The sequence below is a fragment of the Colossoma macropomum genome, unplaced genomic scaffold (assembly GCF_904425465.1).
Source record: "Colossoma macropomum unplaced genomic scaffold, Colossoma_macropomum, whole genome shotgun sequence".
Taxonomy (NCBI): domain Eukaryota; kingdom Metazoa; phylum Chordata; class Actinopteri; order Characiformes; family Serrasalmidae; genus Colossoma; species Colossoma macropomum.
Window position 1 is genome coordinate 3,160,479 of NW_023494802.1, and position 24,007 is coordinate 3,184,485.

Consider the following 24,007-nt stretch of genomic DNA (forward strand, 5'->3'; position numbering starts at 1 on the left):
TGATGAGCTAGATCAGGACCAGGTTGCACCGTTGTCGTGTATGTTTATATTTGAGTTTGTGTCTTCACTAAGCTCTTAGTTAACTCTAGTTATCTTCAAACTATTATTTTACTAGAATAGCACACATAAAACAGTAGCAAGTAACTCATGCATACATGGCTTTAACCAGACAATAACATGTTCAGAACCAACCTATAAATATGCTACTATGGAAATATGACAGCTTTTATACTGCATATTTTTCCATGGATGATGTGTACACATTGAACTGAATGAAACCGAATTCTTGTAGCCACTGTCTGCTTATTCTTTAATATTTCCTTGACACAAAGAATCCATCAGATTACAACTGGCCTATGTTTATAGAACCATATACAACTCATTCTCATTCAATCTAAAGAATGATTAACCATGCAAAGAACCGCTTAAGCCTGCAAATGGTTCTGTGAGTGTTCACAGTTTGAAATAGAACCATTGTCTTTACTAAAGAACCCTTAATTTACCATATTTTTTGAGAATGATGTTTTGTGACACAAACAGCTTATGCAAAGCTAGATTACATATCTGGAAATATGTTGCTGTTGTCGGACGAAGGAAAAAACACACTTTGCTTTCAATGTAAGTCCATGGAACCAGACTTTTTTCCAAGTTATTTTGGGGCACTTATTTTGGTCCATTCATCATGAAATTTACATAAAATGTAAAATGTACTTTCAGATTATGTAAAAAAATGAAAAATGACAAAAATGGAGATACAAGGTTTTCTTGTGACAGCAGCAATTTCAAACAAAAAGACTTTGTTAAACCCCAGGTCAGCTGATCATTTATTAAATCACAAACATCTAAAACACAGTGCTAAATTACTAAATTAGCTGAACCACTGAACACAGCTAACCTCTCATGCAGGCTGCACACAGTGTTTTATTGATGGGGTATTCTATAAAGAGTGTGGGTACTTGAAGAGCAGAAATGGTCAGAATTCTGATTCTGGGTCTAGACAACATGCTTTAGCCTCTTATTATTCTTGGACACAGAAAACACATGATTCAGTTGCCGTATCTCTGTGTGTAGGGTATTTATCTGCACTGTGGAGGCTGAGGAACCCTTTTCATCCTTTCTGTTCCACAACTGCACCTTATTCCCACCTATCAGTATAACCAGCCATTCAGCCTTTGCATGAACACCCTCCTGAAATTGGCCATTTTGCAAGAACGGAGAGAAGGCGGAAAAAAAGGGGAAAGAAACAGGGGGAAAAAAGAAATTTTGACCAAAATGTTCTCAAAAATTGTTACCAGTGCCACTCCTGGCCATGAATACACTTAGCAGATGTATAATTTACTTTATTGAGAGAGAGAGAGAGAGAGAGAGAGAGAGAGCAAAAAAGATAGGTCATGTTTATACACTGATTGGTCACTTAACTAAGTCCACCTCCTTGCTTCTACATTCATTGTCCGTTTATTAGCTCCACTGACCCTATAGGAGCACTTTGTAGTTCTACAGTTAAAGACTGTAGTCCATCTGTTTCTCTGCATACTTTGTTACCCTGTTGTTCAATTGCCAGGACCCCCACAGGACCCCCTCAGAGCAGGTGCTGTTTGGTTGGTGGATCATTCTCAGCACTGCAGTAACACTGACGTGGTGGTGGTGTGTTAGTGTGTGTTGCACTGGTACGAGTGGATCAGACACAGCTGTGCTTTATTAATTTTAAATGATTTTTATTTTGTATTGATGTGGAAGGTCACACTGATAGGCTGACTTTACACACTGAAACTGTTGTGCAACTGTAGTTGCTTGAAACCTATTTGAGGCTAAATTGCACTTGAGTTATGCAATGGAAAAGGATCCTGCAACTCACTTGAAACAACAGCTTCAATTGAGTTAACTTCCTGAAACAAAGTGATAGTTGATAATGCATCACATTAAATGAGAGATAGCTACTAAACACTAATTTGATTTTTAAAGGCTCAATGTTCACTCAACAAATACAAACGTAAATGTAAAATGAAGAAGACTAGATGGATAAATAAACAGATTCATTCAAATTTAAGTTACAACCCAAAATGACTTTATAGCAAGAACAATATAGTGTATCAAACAAATATGAGTGGCTGACTAGTGGAGTAATTGAATGTGTTGAGTGCAACGTTGATCATTTTTTAACTTTTGCAGCTTTCAGGTTGCATGTAAATTACATTGCATACAACTCATGACATGCAACTAGATGCATGAAAGTTTCAGACTGGGTGTTTAATAAATGAAAGAAACAAAAGATTCATATACAGTAGATTTCCCTTACTCATGGCCGTATGGCCTTCCGGCTCCAACTGGCTTCTTTGACTGAACCATCTGCTAACTTTACAGACTTTATGTGGCTTCTAACTTTTTGTAGGCATTCAAAATGTTTTAGTCTGCCACTGAAACTTGTTCCACAAAGTTGAGATACTTGCAGCATTTGTGGCTGAATTTGCAGGAGGCTTTACATAAAGCAACTCAAGCGCAATTCAGTTTCATGTAAGTTTTAAGCTAAAGTTGCATAGTTTTCTCGCCTTGTAAAACTAACAATTCAAAGAGCTTTCGATGGTGGCCAATAAGACCCAATAAACTGCAAATAAAAAGAGCTTTAATACACAGAAAACACTTTCATCAAAATGACGACACCAACACTATTTTTAATAAACGTGCTGCAAACACAGAAAACACATGCAACTTCAGAAATGCTGATAAGCCAGTCACAACACAACGGAGATGTTTCCGGAGGACAATCAAAGAGGACTGAGCCATTCAGACTTTTAAATTCTATGCAGCACGAACATTTACTGCCCTTTGAGTCTTCCAGAAACATTTCCATTGTGTTGTGGTTCACTTCTGTTGTGTTATGACTGGCTTTTGGACTTATTTGTGTTTCTGAGTACTCAGCTGGTTTCCTGATACATTTAATCTGCAACAAGAAACTGTCAAACACTTAAAGGTCGCAGAGCTAAAGTCAACTTCTTGTTCGAATTTTTGCGTTCCACCTTAAATGGTGCTGTGACACTTCAACAGAATTCAGACACTCGCGGTGTAAAAAGGCGAAAGATGTTTTAATGGAGATAGGCAAAAGCGGAGTCAAAAAACTAGCATGGGTCAAAGCCAAAAAGCTGATACAAAACACAACAATGAACATATCACTGTGTGAAACAAATCCAAGGGGCAAGACAAAAGGGTGAGTCGAAAAACAGTCCAAAAGGTCAAAAAACACAGAACACAAAATCACAGGCAAAAGTATCCAAAAGGGGTTAGGCAAAAAGGCAAAGTCGAGAAAAACAAAGCAAAGGGTCAAATACACAGCAGACAAGTGATCAGACAAGTGATCAGACAAGTGATCAGACAAGTGATCAGACAATAACGCTCAGTAAGTTCGAAAAGAAGCAATACCTCGCACTGAACTTCACTAAAGCCCGGGCTTAAAAACTATCTAGTGCTGATCATATGATCTAAAGAACAGGTGCACATAGTTAATACTCTAGAACTAGAGCGCTGATAGGAGCGTGAGATATTGTCAAACATCATGTGATCCCTCTGAGGATTGTGGGTATTGTAGTCCATCGCATTCTCTGAGTCAGAGGGAAGTAGCCCAGTCATTTGATCCCCCTGAGAGTTCTGGGCAATGGAGTCCATATCATCCCGTGATACTGACAAATGCGTGACAGGTGCAGCAGTTACATTCTGTTACCTCAGGCACCATTTAAGGTGGAACGGTAAATTCAAACATGAAGCTGGCGAATGAGAAGCTGACTTCAGCCTTGTAATAAGTCGAATGTTAAGAGACATTTTACAAGAAACTGTCCTACAAGACATTTTACACTGTGAGCCAAAGATACGAGAAAAGCAGCTATAGCTGAGCTAAAGCTTAAAGCAGAGCAAAGTAAGTCTGTGTTTTCATTTATATTTTCAGCCTACATTACAGCATTAGCACATACTGAAACAAATTTACAGCCAAGATGGTAAACTGGACATAAAATATTGTGGCTCCCAAGGTGGTTTGGTTTTTGTTGAAAGGACAAAATGGCTCTTCTTAATATTTGGGTTGCCGACCCCTGTCCTATGTAGTAATTTCGATGAGTGTTTTCTGTATTTGCAGCACGTTTGAGAAATGCAGTGCAGGTGTAGTCATTTTTATTAAAGTGTTTTCTGTGTTTGAGTTTGTAAAGTGTTTTTTAATTGTTCTATGAATAGGGTCTTGTCAGCCAGCATAGCTTTCTGTTGCTACTGGTGACACTTAAAACTGAATTTACAAATAAGAGACCAAAATATTGCTGATTTAAGCAATGTGGTAAGAAGGACAGACGCGTGTATAAGATTACTTCATTGGCCTTAACTATTGTTTGGAATTTATTCTAGCTTACAGCTTGGCTGCCTTCATTAAACTTTGAAATATGCATGCCAAAAAGATCTCACTGTTACAATGCTGACAGTTTCACATAATTGGCAATATTGGTTCTTATAAAAATAAAATAATGAAGTGAATACATGAATAAATGCTTTCTTAGAACTCCTTTTTATAACCATCCTGCTGAAAGAGCATTGAATGTTGTCTCATACCTTGTGAAAGAATTCACTGTTGATAGATAATTGAGAATAAATAGTGAGATGAAATGAACTTTGTCTCTGAAGTGACTGAATGGAAGTGAGTTCTGTGAGGAGATTTTAGAAATGAAAGATTCATATGCAAAACCTTTCCCCTTCTCATGGTGATGTGCTTATGTAAATAGGAAAAAAGATACTATAGAGGTTCATTTACATTCACAAGGTCACACACTGTAACTAAAGGCTCTCATAAATATGCGCCTGGAGAACTCGATCTTTAACGCTTCCTTTAAAGGGCCAATTTACTTTTCTCTGCATGCAATATTAAAAATAAGCATAACCAAACAAACCAATGTCCCAGTCCATGCAGTTTAATATGAACTGTGTACGTCTAAGTTGATTCCGTGATGCATGTAGAAGGAATAGTGATCATATTGACTGCTTTCTCCCTGAGAAAGCATATGAGAATTCCATTATTCTTTAATAAGAGGAAAAAGGATGCTCTAAATTCATTTATTTTGCAAAACACTAAGAACTGTTGCAGCTTTTAGGACATAGTTTTTTGGGATGTGCAGTAATAGCTGATGTCATCCTTATACAAAGGTGCTACCTGGGGGATAGTATCGATTGGTATCAGCCTGAGGCTCAGCGTCTAATGAAAACAGTCGCAAGTGTCCAGGTTTGTTTCTCCTAAACAAATAGTGGCCAGGTTAGCGTAGTGACTGATGTTGTGACTCAAAACAGTGTAAAGAAATGAATATAAAGTGACCGCATCACAAGTGCAATGTGTCAAGTTCATTTTTACACTCGTGTTTACAAACATAAAGGCTGGCTAAACATCTGGGTGGACAATTTGCATCTAGCCAGCATACAATTTAGGCAGTATGTACCCAAGCAAGAGCTCCACTGTCTTTGGCAACATTTCCAACAAGTCTCAACAATTTAGCGCATGCTTTACTCATTCAGATGAAGATGAATTTGCCAAACACTAATACACAACCAACAAGAACACCCGAATATAAACTAGGTTGGGATTTTGATGTGTTGATTGCTTATTTTAGAATTATTGCTTTGTATAGAGTTCACCATAGGCAAGTTAGGAAGCTAATGACACCAAGATTTATGCTAGCAGCCACAGAGCAAGTGTTTTGCTCATATTTTCACCTTCAACAGAAAAAAAACAAAAGCTTTATTTGGTTCTACACATGATCCATTTGTCAGCGCGCATGTGCAGAACAGTACAGTGCCCCGTTTCATATCAGCCAGTAAGTTAAACCAACTTGCTAGCAAGATAGCTAGATTAGCCAAATTAGATGCTTTAGAGTGACATAAAATGACCAAAAATTAAATAAAATCATTAATCATGGTTATTACAGTTGTTCTAGTCGTCTCTTGAACAGGTGGGAAATGAACTTCATTCTTAGAAAAGATGGTTCCTCAAGGGTTCTTTAGTAAAAAAAATAGTGATTCTATATAGAAATATACACATTCAAAGAACCATTTGTATGCTGGTACATATATACATTTAATTACATGTAATTACATTGTGATAGAAATCTACATGAACTGTAATCTAATACTCTTTCCTTTAGTTTATGATTAATATTCATTATGTTACATAATTTGAGAACAATTACATGCATTTACAAAAACAATTGCACTTAATTGATCTTAATTGATCTCAAATTATATAATTAATTATCTGTTAGCTACATAATGACTAATATTTACATTTGATTTACATTTTGTATTTGAAAATAACAAATTGCAATGTGTAGTTTTTTCAAGAAGCTACAAATAAATGAGTGAGAAATAATTAATATAATTTTACAGCATGACTTTTTGGTATCATCTCTTGCACCTACGACTTCAAAAGATTTGTAAGAAATAGAGAAACATCAAACAACAGCTGCAGTTCTTGTTGGCTGAATGCTTTATTCAGCACTGAAACCACTCCCATGTTTTTTCAATGTTGAGTTAGACTCCAATCTTGCTAAGCGTCCTTGGACAAATCATACGTTTCCTGAAGGAATGTAGTGGGTAAAATGCATTCTTGTTTCAAAGAATGTCATTTCTACGTTTTCAGTTGATGCAGCCTGGGCTGCTCCCATCCATTTCACATTTCCTATTCATACATGTTCTTTGTAACACACTGACACCCACTATTCAATCCGCCATGTGAATAGCTGTGATAACACATCATTTCCTTCAAGTAGACAGCATTCAGCATTCCACACTGAGAGAGATCCGCAGGACAAACATTCTTCAGGATATGTGAATTCACATAGATGAGGGTAGAATAGTGGTTCCCAGTTCTAGTAGTGTCTCATAATTTGTGCGCACACAATTGTTTGCAAAAATTTGGGCAGCCTTGGTCAAATTCCATTCCTTTCTATTTGTCAAAGTGAAAATGAGTGAACACATCCTCTACAGAAAACACCTTTCTGCACATTTCAATGAACAATGATTGTTTATTTGTGGAATTAAAAAAAAAATTCAAACATAAAATATGGGCTGTGCATATTTTATGTTTTATTTTTTATAGTATGTTAAGTTCAGATATTACTTGGATATTTAAATAAATAGAAATCGTGCATTAAATTCTGCAGGCAAATGCCGTATTTAAGGTCGTTCCCTGTAGAGGATGTGTTTACTTATTTTCACTTAGAAAAGAAACTTTTGTTCGCAATGTAAATACAATGTAAATGCTATAGATACAAAGTTTTTCTAATGATCACTGACACCCACCAAAAATGCATGAAAGCACAAGAGCTAAATATGTAAATGAGCTCTATAATACTAGTAGTAATTACTACTACTACTTCCATGTGGTGGATCACTATCAGCACAGCAGTGACATGGTAGATTGTGGAGCTGGTACAGGTGTAAGACACAGCAGTGTTGCTTGGTTTTTACGCACGTCATTGTCGAAAAAAAAAATTGACCTGAGAGCAGCTCTGTGGTCAGAAATACAGTGCTAGAGGATGGCTAATACAAACTGCACATGGCATCACAAGTGGCCATTAAGCTGGTCTCATGCAGCCGGATGTGGGCTCCTAATGAGAACATCAGGGAGAAACTTTGGGCTAAATGTGAGTGAAAACAAACTAATTGTCAAATCCAGTGCCTCCTGAAGGAGCAGCCCAAAATAGGGGGCAGTGCTGCACTTGTCAACATTGTCTGATGGACAACAAGCGTGTTGTTGTGGATAAAACAGAAGTTAGCATGGCTGAAAAATCCCCCCAAAACTCTAAGTAAACATGTAGATGTGAAGCCCTGAAACAGCAAAGCAGCATCTCACCATGGCACCACCACCACCGTGTTTCACTGCTGGTGTGATGTTCTAAATTGTGGAATGCTCTGATAGCTTTGTGCCAGATGTAATGATATTTCAATTACTTTTCTTTCTCATCTCTTCTGGATTTTCTTTTGATCGCAGCATAGTGTGCATGTTGAGGTGTATTTAAGAGATGATTAGATTCAACAGGGCTAGCAGGAAACAAAGCCTTTGCGTGTCTAATTGGTCCTGATTGTTGATTAAATTAAATTGAATTAGTTGATTAAATAACTAAGGGGGCAATTACTTTCTCATACAGGTCTATCATTAAGCATGACAAACGTGTGAAAATAGAAGAAATCAATTTTTACAACACAGTACAAGTACAACAGTATTAAGGACAGAAGTAAATGAGATGTAGGCCTGTGGAAAGAAAGAAAAAGAGAAAGAAAGATTGAAAATATATAATTTGGTTGCCAACACACTGTTTAGACAGAAGCATAGCAGAACAGTTGAAGTGCTCAGTATAAATTCCTCCTTCCTCTCTGTTCTCTGCTCGATGAAACACAGAGATCAGCTCCAGTGCTCACTGTGAAGATACAGAGTGAGGATGTAGGGGGAGGAGTGTAAATCCCCTCCTCACTCTCTCTCTCTCTCTCTCTCTCTCAAATACAAAGATGTGTGCACACATGGACACTTTGATAAAGGACATTTTGGCAAGTGAATGCATTCAAAATCTAGTTTAATTTATCTACTATCTGTCATTCGGAGATTAAAAAACAAGCCCTGGTGCAATTGCTCCAAAGGAGGTCAGTCTCAGTCTGTTTCAAACAAACTCATTTGATTTATGAATGTAATACAGGTCAAAGATGTTAATATTGACTAAACAGAGAACGAAGAAGGACAGCACTACAATTCATTTTTATTAGCTGACTAGTCATTTGATATAAACTGTACACTAAAACAGAGTAGAATGATGAAGCTGTAAATAGTCTTTGGCTTTCTGAACTTCTTTGCATATCAGACTGATGGGAAATGTTGCTTTATTTTAATTACTACTGGGTCTGTGATTGGTTGTTTTCCATATCAGTCAAATGGCCCTTTACTGCCAAAGTTGATAGTTCTCGAAACCTACCTGGCCTACCTTAAGAGACTGTATTCTTATGTGGTTTTCTAGGAATGGTCCTCCAATGCTGTTAAGAGTAAATAGTGACAAAACAGGTAAAAACACATTGAGTTAGCCTGCTGGTCATTTAAAACATGAAAGTAAGGTGCTTCACAATTTGTCTTCAGATCAATGAAGAAGAACAACGAACCTCGCAAAGTTTGACGCAATTATGGCTAGGAGAAAAAAGAGCTGCAGCTGGAGCTTTATTGTATTGCTAATCAAAGACGTCACAGCAACTAGTGCTAACAAAGAAACAATTCTAAATCTGTGTTGACAGTGATTTTTTGGGGCAGACTATTTTTATTCTTTGAGCGAACTGCTAGACTTTGAACTTCTGATCAAGTTCATGTCGGCTTCTTATACAAATTGATTCTTATTCAAATTCTTATTCAAGAGAAGTTAAAGATGTGTTTACTTCCTCATTGACATTCTCCTCTTTATCCTGGCTGTTAACATCAGTTCCAAGCTGTTCAGATGCTCTTGAATAAATAGATTCTCAAATCTTGGGCTTTATCTGTAATAACTTTTGTTTACAGCTTTCCCTTCAGTGTCAAATGTGTCAGTCTGAATGCTAAGCAAAACTAGAACATAAATGCAACATATCATTGTCGGCTTTGGTCTGGACCAATGGAACCAAACTACAAATACAAATGTACCCTTATAAACATTAAAATGCACTTTACTACTAAACTTATATGTATCTGCATCCTTCACCCGCTGTTAAACTTTGTCCTAAAAAGTGATTAGGGTTGAGGCCAAAATAGGGTTCCAATGCCAAAAAATTTAACTATAAATGTGTCTTTCTCTCTTATACATGAATAATAGACATGTAATCAATATTATGGTATTCAAAAGCAGAAGTAGTACAAGTAACTGTGGTAAATCCTAAATCTAATGCAGAGAATGAGTGTTCCAAACTGTTTCAAAACTTCTGCCCACAAGGGTTCAAAAATAATTAAAACATTCGAGACTATTTAATTTTCTCTGTTTGACGCTTAAACTGTTCTTGTGGTTTCCGATCAAGGATTTGTCTAGTGCAGGGGTCCCAACCCAAATGTTAAGAAGACCCATTTTATTCTTTTAACAAAAATCAAACCATCTTGGGAGCCACAACATTTTATGTCCAATTTACCGTCTTGGCTGTAAGTATGTTTCAAGATGTGCTAATGTCTAGTACTAGACAGGCTAAAAGTACAATATAAACAAACGAGTAGACTTATTTTGCTCTGCTTTAAGCTTTAGCTCAGCTATAGCTTTTTCTCACATCTCCAGCAGGAAACTTTTCCACAAAAGTAAAGTAGTTTCTATTAAAATGTCACTCTATGTTTAATTTTTTACAAAGCTGAAGTCTGCTCCTCATTCGCCAGCTGCTTGTTTGAATTTTCCCGTTCCACCTTAAATGGTGCCTGCGGCGTCAGAATGTAACTACTGCACCATTTAAGGTGGAATTTGAACAAGAAGCTGGCAAACAAAAAGCCAACTTTTTAGTGTTTGGCAGTTTCTCCTTGCAGATTAAACATATCAGGAAACCAGCTGGAGTGCTTATAAATGCAAATAAGTCCATTTGTCTCCAAATTATCAATGTTCATCTTAAATCTTTCTCTCTGCCGTTTCATTTGCTGATAGCTCTGCGAGACTATTGTCTGCATTGCTATGGTGACCAGCAGTCTGTGCGCCAGGCTCCAGGGTTAAAGAGTGAATTAGCAGCATTACACATTAACTCCAGTGTTTAAGACCATTCATTGTTAAAAATGTGTTAAAACGATCAGCAGAGCTTTATTCTACTGCGAAGGAGGATTATTTTATTTTTACCTGTAAATCTAATTCTGCTGTGGAGCCACAACAGGGCTCCTAAGCCACATGTTGCTGACCCCTGGTCTAGTGTATACCTGTGTTTATACCTGTTGACTCTGAGAATGCCACATCCCAACCATTAGCATGACTATAAAGGGAGAACAGGGACTAAGCCATCATTTCCACAAAACCTAGTTCTACTCTTGCTAAATGCGACTCTGCAGCTGTGCTTTTTAACTGATGCTCATAACTCTGATATTTTTACGAGCACAGCCTGAGGCAAGCAAGCAAGAAACCCCAAACCCTGTGGAGAGACAGTAATTACATCCCATAAAATAAGAATGGTTTGAGGCCCAGTTCAGTGTGAAGGTGGAAAGAAGGATTGCATAACATTCCAATTCTCTTGGGCCATGGACTCTGCATTAAGCTCCATGGAATTGGACGATATCTGTCTCCTCAGAAGACGTAACCCTTGGTTGCTATTCATATCTAAATATATGCACAACAACATGCAACTGTCTAGATATATCATCCGTTCTTAACTCGTGCCATATAAGCTAACTGGAGTATGACATTTGAGTGACATAAGCAGTATGATATTCTGACTTCTGACTGAAGCCAGTATGAAAAGAGTGAAGTTTGAAATGAGATGTAGTTCCTTCAACCCAAAAGCTTTTAGGGAGCAGGAGAGTGGATTTGAAGCATTTGAAGGCTGCATTAAAAAGATAACGAAATTACTGGTGGAGGCACTAAATGAGGTCATTAGAAACGCCTTCAGTTCCAGTATTAGCATCTGCACTAATAAACATACTGAGTTTTTGGTGACAGTTGGTTGCTAATTGGCAGTGGTGACCCATCACTATTGGAGCAAGGCCTTCAGTTTGGGCCAGCGACATCTAAAAAAGTTTTTGAGTGGCGCAATCATCTAAGCATTGAGGAGATCAGGAGATCGCGAGCTCGACCCCTGGTGACACTACAGCCATCTGCCTTGCTCTCTGGGTGGGTAGGATGGCCACTGTCCCCCTTCCATCACTCAATGCAATACTAGTCAGTGCAGGCATCTGTTAGCTGACATAACAGAACTGGTAGTTGGTGCTTTACCTCCGAGCACATTCAGCTGTCCAATGATGTTGTGTGAGTGGCAGTTCTAAAGACGTGGTGGTGCTTCACAGGTCTAAGAGGAAGCCTGTGCTACCCTTTGTCCTCTTAGCACTGGTGGTATCATGTGACTGGGGGAGTCCTAACTAGTAGGTGGAATTGGATACAACTAAATTAGGAAGAAAATTGGGGGAAAAAAAAACAAAAAAAAAGTTTCTGCTGACAGCCAACCATTAATAACAGCAACATTTGTTGATGTTGGTTCTATATTATATTGTCTATTTGTAGTAAATTCTTGTCAAACTATGTGTTTTGAGATATGATTGTCAATGCTATAAACCTATAGAAGTAACTTTTTTGTAAAGGAACCCTTTTTAGTCAACTACAGCTACAGATCTTTTGCATACTTATAGTTATTATTATTATTTTTATTATCTCTCTTTCTCTCTTCACCCCAAGGTAACAAGTTCTCCTCGTCCCATGCCCTGCTGTTGGTGGTGGGGGTCTGGTGTTATTCTGGCATTTTTGCGGTGGGCCCTCTGTCCGGCTGGGGTCAGTACGGCTCTGAGCCATACGGGACGGCCTGCTGTATCGACTGGTATGCCCCCTACCACAGCCCGCCTGCCATGTCCTACATCATCTGCCTCTTCTTCTTCTGCTACATTGTGCCCTGCACCATCATCTTCCTCTCCTATGCCTTTATCCTCATGACAGTGCGGGGGTCCCAGCAGGCTGTGCAACAGCACGTCTCCCCGCAGAACAAAATTGTCAACGCTCAAACCCTCATTGCGAAGGTGCGGTTCTTAAACCTTGGTAAAGTAACATTAGCATCACATCACTGTCATAAGAGAACCTTGTATCTGTGTGTCATTGCAACCAATAGCTGTTAGAAACTTATCAATGTCATTACATTGTTGACAAAATATTCAAAACATTCATGTGACATGTCACAGTCAACATTTTAACATTAATACATTAAAATACAAAAAACACAAATTCATGTGCCTGTGTGAATAAATAAATATTTAGGAATAAGAAAAGAAGCAGTCCATTGTAAAAGATACAGTGTTCTCTCAATGGTGGCAGGTCCACACTTTAAACACCCCACCCCCACACTGTAAACACCCCACTGTAAACATTGCCCACCACCTGGGTACTGGTACTAAATTTAGAAAATATCACATCAAATCAAATTGGTGGCTATAAGCTTTATTGCTTATAAATATATGTAGAATATAACAGTTATTCTGTTGCTTTGCGTTAGGTGTAATGTGTAGGTATCCTAATACTTTTGTCCATATAGTTTATGAAGGTGTATGTTATTAGTGGAATCACTGAAATATCTAAAATAATAATAATAATAATAATAATAATAATAATAATAAAATAGAAATAGAAAACAGCATAGATTGCACCTTAATACAAATGCAGAAATTTAACTTTTTTTTTTTTACCATTCTTGGAATGGAAAAGCTCAATCAATCATGTTACATACACTAATAAAGAACACTTTCATTGTTTGCAATGTTAGTTTTTTTCATTGAGCTATTTTTTTTTTAAAACTTAACAATAAAAATTATGTTGCAAGGTTTTCTAGTGGCGTTACTGAAGAGCTGGTAAGACTGAAGCAGTTTGTCACAATATTCTTCTTGTCTCTTTCTCCATTCTGCATTCTTTCTTTTTAGACTTTTCAATTTTAGACTTGGAAAAACAGGTTCTGATCATCTATTGTCACTCAGTCTAATGTGTTAGCCATTTTTGAACTGGTCCATGTATTGATATATCTATCTTGCTGTGTTTACACCATGCAGCTCTCCGTGGCAGTGTGCATAGGCTTCCTGGTGGCATGGAGTCCGTACGCTGCCGTGTCCATGTGGGCAGCCTTCGTAAATCCAAACATGGTCCCTCCTGTAGCGTTTGCCATTGCAGCCATATTCGCTAAGTCCTCCACCCTTTACAACCCCATGGTCTACCTGGGCTTCAAGCCCAACTTCCGCAAGTCCCTCTGCAGGGACATCGCCAAGTGCAAGCGGACTTTGTGCCCGTGCTTGTGCCGGTCGGAGGTGGCGCAGAAGAGCATGTGCCATTCTTTGCAGCACAGCAAAGAGGAGTGCCACTCCACCCGGCTCTCCAATGGACTTTATGAAAGCCACCGGACCTGCAGGCACTGTCCAGACGGTAGCAAAGGTCAATGCATGGACGCTACTCCGCAAAGAACAGTGCTGATCCTTACCGGATCCACTCATAGTGAGGTGGTGGTCAGCCAGCTGTCCAATGAGATGCAGAGTGACTTTCTTTAGAGCGAGGACAAACTGGAGAGACAGTTTTGAGAGTTTGAACAAAACAAAAAAAAGAAACAGGTGGGATTTGTACAGAAATGAAAGGAGAGATGACAGGAGGGGGTTATTTTTTGGATTCTGTATAGAGAGCCATCCCACCTACTTGCAGGAAGAAATATGCCTCAAATATTTTGATACTGCCAGATATATCAGTATAAAGCAAACCAGTGAACAAACACAGGCATAGAGCTTTTGGCCTGTTATCTTGTGAGCGACTGCGTAAATGTTTTGGAATTTTGATGGCATTGGTTTGCTTGGATCGAACAGACACGTACACAACCATACCAATGCATCAGGCAGTTCCTGGTCTACAAAACGGAGGTGCATCTGCCATTCAAATGAGCTTTGGGAGATTCTCCATCTGTTCTGCGCTTTCCTGTCTGTGGATGCATTCAGAAGGTCAGTTTCTGATGCACATGCAGTCAGTTAGTTACAATACCGCTCACAATTTTGGAATCACCTACCATAATACTTCTGGATATTTAATAACTCATAAATATACAATATAAACCAAAAATATAAACCAAATATTTAAACTTTTTTTTTCAGCATTTCAAGTACTTGAGAAACAGCAAGTTCTGAAATGGGTCATTGACATGACGTGCATTTTTTTTTGTGTCCAAGACGATAATTTTCCAAATGATATATAATAATATATAATAATATAGTAAATAATATATAATAATATAATATATAATAATACCTCTTTCATGTGAACCAATTTTTTGGTGCATCCATTGAAATTCAATCTATTTATTTTTGCCTCCAAAAGTCTAAAAATGTCAGGTGATGCAATTATATGTGTTGAATGAGTAAACTATCAAAAAAAGATAATTTAATTGTATAAAGTTGGCATGATTTTACATTTGTAAATAAAATCCCTGTTGTAAGATAAGGCAACTTTAAAAGTGCTCAACTCATTAAAAAAAACCTTTATCTACAAGTTCTTAGTTTCTCAAATGTCAGGTGGCACAACCGAAAATAAAGAACTTTTATTTGGACATGCTTTTACAAAAGAAGGGCCAGAGTACTGCATCATAAAGAAGACCCCAAGTAACCTTTATACTGCAAGGCCAAAGTCAGTATTCTCTTTTTAAAAATTTGGAAAAAATGTGATTTTTGAGCTGTGGTTAGAACAGTTCAGTTTATCATGTCAGGCGGCTCGAAGAAATTGTAAATATAAACTCAAGTTCAAGGACAAAGGTTCCTATGGGTGTCTAAGTAGATACCTCTTTAATTTGAAATTAGTCTGAAAAGTCAGGTGGCACAACCAGTAAGTCAGCTGGTGCAACCAGACCAGCACAGTTTCAATAACTGAAATAGAAAAAAATTTAAAAAAATAAAAGCTTTGATAAAACTAACTTATATCCTTTATATCCTTAACATATAAAATGCACGTTGATATAAATGAAAATATATGTGCAGATATAAAAATGCACATTATGTCTATTTTAATACATTTTTTTCCCAAGTAATTTGAATTTTGACATGACATTTTAACACAAGCAAAGAGTAACGGGAGCCTTCAAATTATGCAAAAAGATCAAAATAATAAAAAATGGATATACAATGTTTTTGCAAAACAGCAACCGTTTGTTAGTAATAATTTCTCCTCAGGAACCACAGTTGTACTATAGCGACAAAATATTTTAAAATATCTATCACTTCATAGTAACAGACCTAAATAAAGATCCACTTATTTATCACAACAGCGGTCATCAGTGACTACTGTAGGTCTGGCTGAAGGTCAGGCTACAAATATCAAAACATGGTCAAAAAGTAGGGAAAGAAAATGATAATGCTACTTTCTGCTAGCACCCCTATGGGATTCCAGTAGTATGTTCTAAAGTCCTAACCAATGGGAGAGCTTGGCTGTATCTACCTATAAACAGCAGAAAAAAAAAATCCTGACTGGACAATTTTGTTTCCAACCAAAACTAAGCAATGGAATATGAGTGTTACTGCAGTAATTCCGGAGTTAAAATTCAGGCATTAGGATTTTATTAAATAAAAATAAACAAAATATTACAGATTTATTTAAATTTTACAGAACTTGTGAAGGCTTTTACTGAAGAATGTTTTTATCTTGCTATTTATTTGGACCTGTTATTATAAAGTGTTAGTTTTTGTCATCTAAGTCAGGAATTACATATATAATATTGATTTAATATTAATAATGAATAAAATAATAATTTCATCTAGATATCAATAGGTGTATATGTTTATGCATATTTTTAAAAAAATTGGCAAAATAAAACTGTTTCAATTCATATTAAAATGCCCACCTTGAGTTTTGATTCTGTTTTTCAAATCTCTTCTGGATATTGATTTCATTATAATGTGTAAAGCTTTTTAATTGTTATGGAATCATATACAACTTTTTTCATCATTCTAGAATGCTTTCGTTTTACCTTTCCTTGTTGATGAAGTAGCATAATAGCAGTATCATATTACAACAATTTCATACAAATCTGCAATAAAATAAGTGTTATATTGATACTGATACCAAACTTCTGAGCGGTGATTCCAAACCTTTAGCAGGCAGAATCGTCTACTATCCTTCTTCTTCTCCTTTTATGGCTATGCATCCCAAGTGCAGGGACTGAGAACCTGAGATGAATTCTCAAAGGAATCATTCTTAGGGACTCTTTTCAACCAAGCCTCAAATCTAAGACTTATGTTATGTCTATGTTATATTTAATATACTTGTGCAATGTTATGGTATACCTCTTGTCTGTCCATCTTTGGTCAGGTGACTGTGAATGTTATTGTGATGATACAGGTTCCTCTGCCAAATGAAATTACAGTTTATTTAATTTTCTTTAATTGGAAAGAGGCCCATGTGTATCTGTAAAGCTAATCTGAAATAAACTGTGTATCACTGTGTGTATATATATATATATATATATATATATTCTTTACGTCAGGTCACGGAAGGCCAAACTGACCCCAGATCAGTACTTCTGACTCAACACAGTTTGACACATCACTCGAAGTTGTGAATACATTTATATTCACAACTTATAACTGTGTAAGAATCTAAACTACCTGATCATTTACATGAAGTCTGAGTAATACAACAAAATATACTTCTGTGCAGAAAGTCTAAGACCGCCCTAGTCGCTTATTTAATTTCCAGTCAAAATGGTCTTCACCACAAATTCTTCCCTCTGGAAAATTAAGGCCTTTTAACACCAAGGCTGATTTTTACAGGTGCTTTAAAAATCAGGCTGACCAAATAGAGCTCTGTTGTTATGGTTACAGCCCAAATAAATTAGCATCAGGATGGCAGCAGAACTCATCTTGCATCTAGCAGAGCACAACAGCTTATGCAACAAGAAACACGCTGACTATAAAAACTCAGATGTAAAAGAAAATATTTGGTGGACCACAGCCAACAGGGTGGAGAATGATAGTAAGTACCTTAGACCGACTGTATGTAGGCTTTTTTTAGTTTATCTAGGTGCAGTTTAATCTGTTCATGACCATGAAGAACTATTAGCTTTCCTTGCTAATGAACGCTCCTTCACTGCAAAGAATGGTAACTTGTCAAGTAAATTTATATTAAATCTAGTCAATAAATCTATTATTTTTCCTGTTGAAATTGTTGTAATTTTAAGATTATTTAACTTATTTCTAAATATTTTTACATGTTATAAGTGATTGCATTAAGTAAAATTATCTCACTATATTGGCAGATAATTTTGCGTGTTTTAAGAAATGTGCTTGAAACCAGGAAAATTATCTGCCCATATAGTGAGATAATTTTAATTGGAATCACCTAAAACAAGTAAAAAAATTCTGGAAATAAATTAGATAATCGTATAATAAGTGCACAACCAGGAAATGGGAAATATTAGATATTTCAACTAGATTTAAAAGCATTTCACTTGACAAGATGCCATTTTTTGCAGTGTTTAAAAGAGATCAGCAATAAGCCGAAGCAGAGCTTGAATAGAAGCAGATGAACTCAGTGTGTGCTGTTTAGTACAGTGCTTAAAAGAAAAATGATGAATTAATCATCGCTGTTTCTCAAGGAATCCGTTTCTTTTTTCTTTCTTGTTATACACATCAGATTTGGTGTCAACATCCCACTATGTTAAAAATTGCATTCCTTTTTTTTTATGACCAAAAGAATCATGCATGGTGTGAAATGATTGTTCTGCTGTCAGAACAAAACCTTGTATCTCCAAAATGATAACTTTACAGGAGGAGGAAAAAACACACTTTACTTTTATTGTAAGTCAATGGAACCAGACTTTTTTCCAGGTCATTGTGGGCCATTTCTACTGGTCCATTCATCAAAAAAATGTATACACCATGTAAAGGGCAACAGACGTTTTCAAATTATGTCAAAAACTGAAAAATGACAATACGGGTTTTGTTCCAAAAGCAACGATAAGTGCTTTGAGTCAACAGGTTCTGTGTTCTCTTTTAAGTACTTATTGCTGTTCATTGTAATTGTTGGTATGCTACAGATCTTTGAAACAATTGAACGTTCCTATAACCCTCTGGTGGACATTTCCTCAATTTTTGCATATTGTCCTTTCCTATAGCCTCATAACTCCAGATGTGAGTCACGTATGATCTTGTGATAAGATGGAATGGAAAAGGTGACTCTACAGATTAAGGAAATGTTTGAACTGCATTTCTGTGCTGGATTATCACAAAGATATATAATCAGATATAAAATTGAATTTGATTCGAATTTGACCTGCTGGTGAGTGGACCCCAGAGGGTTAACCTCCCTGAGCTATGATTGTTCCTGAGTGCAAAAAAAAACGTATCTTTTCAGTCAAAAAGTAGGTATGACTGACCTCTGGATTTGAAGCATGGCAGTGGAACACCCTGAGACAAAAGTTTGCAGTACGTAGACATGTTTTTGTTTCACTTTATGCCAAATCTCAGCACATCTCAGGTGTTTTGGAGCTTAGATAGGACAAAAACAGTGGATGAACTTAGGCCTCAAAGTCTAGATTGACCAAAACGGCCGACTGTTTACTAGAATCTGGTCAACATTCAATAATAAAAATGCTTTATGTAGGAACCACTGATATTACTGGTTGCTATCATTAGTAACCATGGGAATATCGAAATGCTCTTGCTGGATATCAGAATGATGCATCAACAATAAGGGTATCATTGTAGGCATGAAATATTAACTATTACTGCACATGTCCAGCATCATATGAAATCATATTAGCAGTTTGGACATGACAGCAAAAATTGTAATTGCAATCTGTGCAACATGAACATTTCCAGGGCAGGGACAAGTTAAAAATGATGCAATGTATAAAATATTTCCCTCATACTTGAGACAGTTCTTTATGTATGTGTCCTTCTAAAAAATGCCTCATCATTATTGTTGGAATTGTTGTTTGGATAGAAATATTTGGTTTGCAACGTGTAGTGTGTCCTTTACTTATTGTACCACTCATCTAATTTATCACCAAAAATGGTCCGAGCTTGAGCATGAGTAAAAGTAGTAATCAAGGTAGATGATCAAGAGCTCAAAACAACTGACTTGATTACTGTCCTTTTGTTTGTCAGTATGCAAAACAGGAAATACAACTGCATCTCCAGTTGTGGTGATGTTGAACTGATTTTCAGCATTAAATGTCAGTCTTTCTTCTTGCATATGTGCCTTACTGTTTATTTCTTGGTGTAATTGATCTGTGCTGGATTAATGTTATAGTTAAAAGATGTCATGCCGTTCTGACAGCTGTGAACATATTTGACCCCAAAGAATAAAAAGCATGAGCTGTAGTAAAAAAAAAAATGAATAAAAATCATAACAGCAATGTAATGACTGGGTACTTCAGGAAATTATCCTGAAGTGGGTCATTTTAAAGTAACAGTGTTGAAATATTACTCAAAACCTGAACTGGGGCAAAGTGCACACTCATGATTTTTTTTACACGAGAAAATATTGTGCACATTATTTTTAGATAATTCATTACATAACTAATTATATTATTAATTATGTAATTATGTGATTACACCTGTAGCAAAGCAACAGTGACTGGCCTGTAAAGGTAAAATACTGAGACAAAGTTGCGTGTATTGTATAAAAAAAATAAGATAATAAGATGATATACAGATACATTTTTGCTTTTATGTAAGCTAAAATGATAAATATGACTCCTTTCATTGGAGTAAGGGGTGATACTGATACTAAAATGTAAAAACATGAACAAAAAGTCCACAAAACACACAACTGCAAGCTGCCTAATTGGTGTTGAAATGAAAAACTGTTCTAGCTTTGGGCCAGATTTTCACCCTGCGCAAAGAAAAAGTGATTTTTTTTTTGGTTGTTTGTTTTCTTTGGGGATTTTTCTACAGCCGCAGCATCTGCCAACATGTTTTAAACAATGCTCTGTGGATTAGTGCCTACAGAGAACAGAAAAACCAAGCATGCAGCAACATTTCTCCAACATGCTCTAGCTTACAGCTCTAACTGGTCACACTGAGGCCTCTGACTTAGGCAGTTTTAAATGTAGTCTGCTAGGTAATAATTTCAGAGCAAATTACTATGTATTATTTAATTACAAATCTGACTGTAAATAGAGGTTTGGAGTGACTTCACACTTTAGTTATTGCATTTTGCATTTAACAGACAATAATGGAAGCCATATTGCTGTCAAACATGGTTCCACACTCAATCAAGTACGGGATCAAGTTTATTCACACATTCTTCCTTTTATTTCCCCTTCAGATTCAAGGGAACTGCTGCACAAAAAGACATCGCATTTACCCTTCTACCAGCATTCATTTCACTCACAGTGTGAAGGGTTTTAAGTGCTACTGCATATAAATGTATGCATAGTTGAGTACAGACATTTCATAGATGTAAAATGACTTTATAAGTGCCTGTTTGGACAAAAATGGATAAATATTGCATAGCTACTGAATTCATTATCGCAGCAGTATGTGAAAAGCATTCTATTACATTAGCAGCATTAGAGAATTACTGTAAATATGATTGAGGGTAAGGTTTAAGTGCACTTTCTATGCCCTCTAGGCTTAAAAGACTGCAATAAAAAAAGATTATCTATGTTCCACTTTTTCATGTACATTTGCAATTTTCAAGTTGAAGTGAACTCAAAGTCAACGTGAATGGGAAATTATGATAGTAGTTTCAGTTCAGTTCAGAATAGCTTTATTAGCATGACTGTGAGGTACAGTATTGCTAAAGCATCACAACAGTAGAAGTGAACAACAAAAACAGTAATGAAAACAGAATAAGATAAAAGAACCAACATAAATAATAACCATATTAATTATTATAATCACAATATTAGAGTATTGTTATTACTGTTACCCGCTGTCTCTCAGGCGGTGGCATGTTGTTACGTATTTAGCAGCCAGGGGGGCTGTGAGCCCCTCTCCAAGGAATATTCATAATTTCTCCAATTCTGTACATTTTTCAAAATTTGGGATTAATTTGTTGAATTTGTTTGTGTAAATTTCCCTTGTTTGTTTGTATTTTTCACAGTGAAGAAGAAAGTGCATCTCTGTCTCGACCTCACCTGTCAGACAGTGACCACATCGCCTCTCCTCTCTGGGCAGCCAGGACTTTTTATACCTGCCCTGTTCTATGGCCAGGATCTGTCTCTGCTTTGTATCTCTGACAGTCAGGAGATACTCTTCCAATTCATATTCTGTTTTTAGGGCCTGATAGCATTTTAATTTACTCTGAGTGTTAATTTCTTTACCCCAATGTTCCAGATAATCATTCTTACTGTTTTTATGGCGTGATTGATGTTTTGTTTGGGCTGTAAAGCAGTGCTGGAGCAAGGCTGCTGTGTGTTAGAATCTGTTAGTGGGTTAATAAGCCTCAGAACCAGCTGACTGAGGGAACTCTTCTCAGGGTTCAGTTCTTGGGTCTGTAGCGCCTTATACTGCAGCGTTTCTCTGGGACTCGTCTTCAGGTGCATCCAGAAATTTAGAGATCTTTTTTGAATGTTTATTAACAGAGGAAATCGGCCTAATTCTGCCCTGCATGCATTGGTTGGTGTTTTCCTATGGACTTTCAGGATCGTTCTGCAGAATTCTGCATGCAGGGCTTCTGTTGGATGCTTGTCCCATCTAGTGTAGCCGTGCTCACTGAGTGGACCCCACACCTCACCCCCATACAGCGCAATGGGCTGGATCACACTATCAAACACTTTACACCAGATTGAGATGGGAATGTCAATATTGTAGAATCTCTTCCTGATTGCATACAGCGCTCTGTGAGCTTTTTCCTTTAGTGCATTCACTGCTGGACTGAAACTCCCAGATGCAGTAATGATGAGGCCGAGGTAAGTGCACTGCATCGTGTGCTCCAGGGCGGTGCTGCCCAGAGTGAACTGGTACCTGTATACCTGTAGTATATGATGATAAAATGATGATGAGGATATGATGATTGTATTTTGCTTCTGTATCATGACATATTTTCAAGAAACCAAGAAACCAGAAGATCTCGATGATAAATAAGGGTGGTGCAAGTGAAAGGTGGAACAGATATTATTGGTAAATATTATTCATGTGCAAGCCAGAGCAGAATGCTACACAGCACCCAGCCATTCAGGTGACTTCACAGACTATGAGCAGCATCCCTGGGGCGCCAACCACCCCTTGCTCCTCTCCACTCTCTGCCTCTGAGTATGTGGAAGTGTCATTCCTGTAGGGCGTTATCCCATTTCTGACCCCAGTGTGGCCTCAGTGTCGAATAAGACACAGGAAACATTCCACTTTAAAGGCAAATGCTCTTTTGCTGAACAGGCAGCAAAGGAGAACCAAAACTTGGTGCTAACTCACATGGCAGGGAAGCAGGCAGGTCACCTCCCATCATACATCTTCCCTTTATTGTAGGCACTAACACTGACACTACTACCCTACAGCACAGCACAGTAAAGCAAAATAAACACATGCACACACTTTAGACTAACAGCCTCAACTTCTTTACAAGAAATTTTCTACTGCAAGCGCAGAGCCTCCTGGGAGCGTCCACTCATGGCTGCTCTGCATGGTCACACTTCCTGTGCTCCATTTCACACTGTTACACTCTCTTTGTGGTTGGCAGTTTTCTTTATGTAATTCCTTTGTGCTCTCATCGCCTGCTTCAGTCTACTGATCCTCCTATAATCCCACTGCCATCTCATGAACTAAGCAAACAATTTATCATATCACAATAACAAAATCTTGCAAATTTGACAAAAATTGTGTAGTTTTTGTGAATTTGTAATTGACGACGTATCTAACTTGTCACAAAATGCATGAACAAGCCCAGTACACCATAGCTAAGCTTATCACTTATGAACACGTTCATTATTGAGGAGACTTTTTGATTCTGTCATCCCCCTTTAGAAGAATTTATTAATGCTGAGATTAACCCTCTAGGGCCTAAAGACATTTTCTCAATTTTTGCATCTTCCTAAATTTGTCTTTAAAAGCACTTGCATGCAATTATGTTTTATATCAAAACCAAAACTGCTGCAACAACTTCAGCAGCTGTAAACTCTCTGTACTCCATTTCACATGTGTCTCTGATGTGGACTGAATGAAGAACGAAAGGTTTCTGGCATGATGGGTCAGACGCACAGGACATTTCAGTTGATGAATGTAGATGGACACACAAATCCACCAATTACATGGTGAGAGGCAGATGACGTGTATCTCAGCCCCTCTTCATAGCCTCATAAATCCAGATGTGAGTCACGTATGATCTTGTGATAAGATGGAATGGTAAGATTCAGGAAATGTTTGAACTGTATTTCTGTG

The 24,007-nt window shown here is 37.2% G+C and overlaps 1 protein-coding gene across 1 annotated transcript in view; it reads left to right on the forward strand.

The window, feature by feature from the left end:
* Positions 1-14,508, forward strand: part of opn7b (opsin 7, group member b) — a 28,335-nt gene extending 13,827 nt beyond the window's left edge. The window contains exons 4-5 of the mRNA XM_036591868.1: positions 12,363-12,697; positions 13,715-14,508. Of these exons, the coding sequence (XP_036447761.1) occupies positions 12,363-12,697; positions 13,715-14,203 (824 nt within the window). The 3' untranslated portion in view covers positions 14,204-14,508. The remainder of the gene's footprint in view (positions 1-12,362; positions 12,698-13,714) is intronic.
* The last annotated feature ends 9,499 nt before the right edge of the window (positions 14,509-24,007 follow it).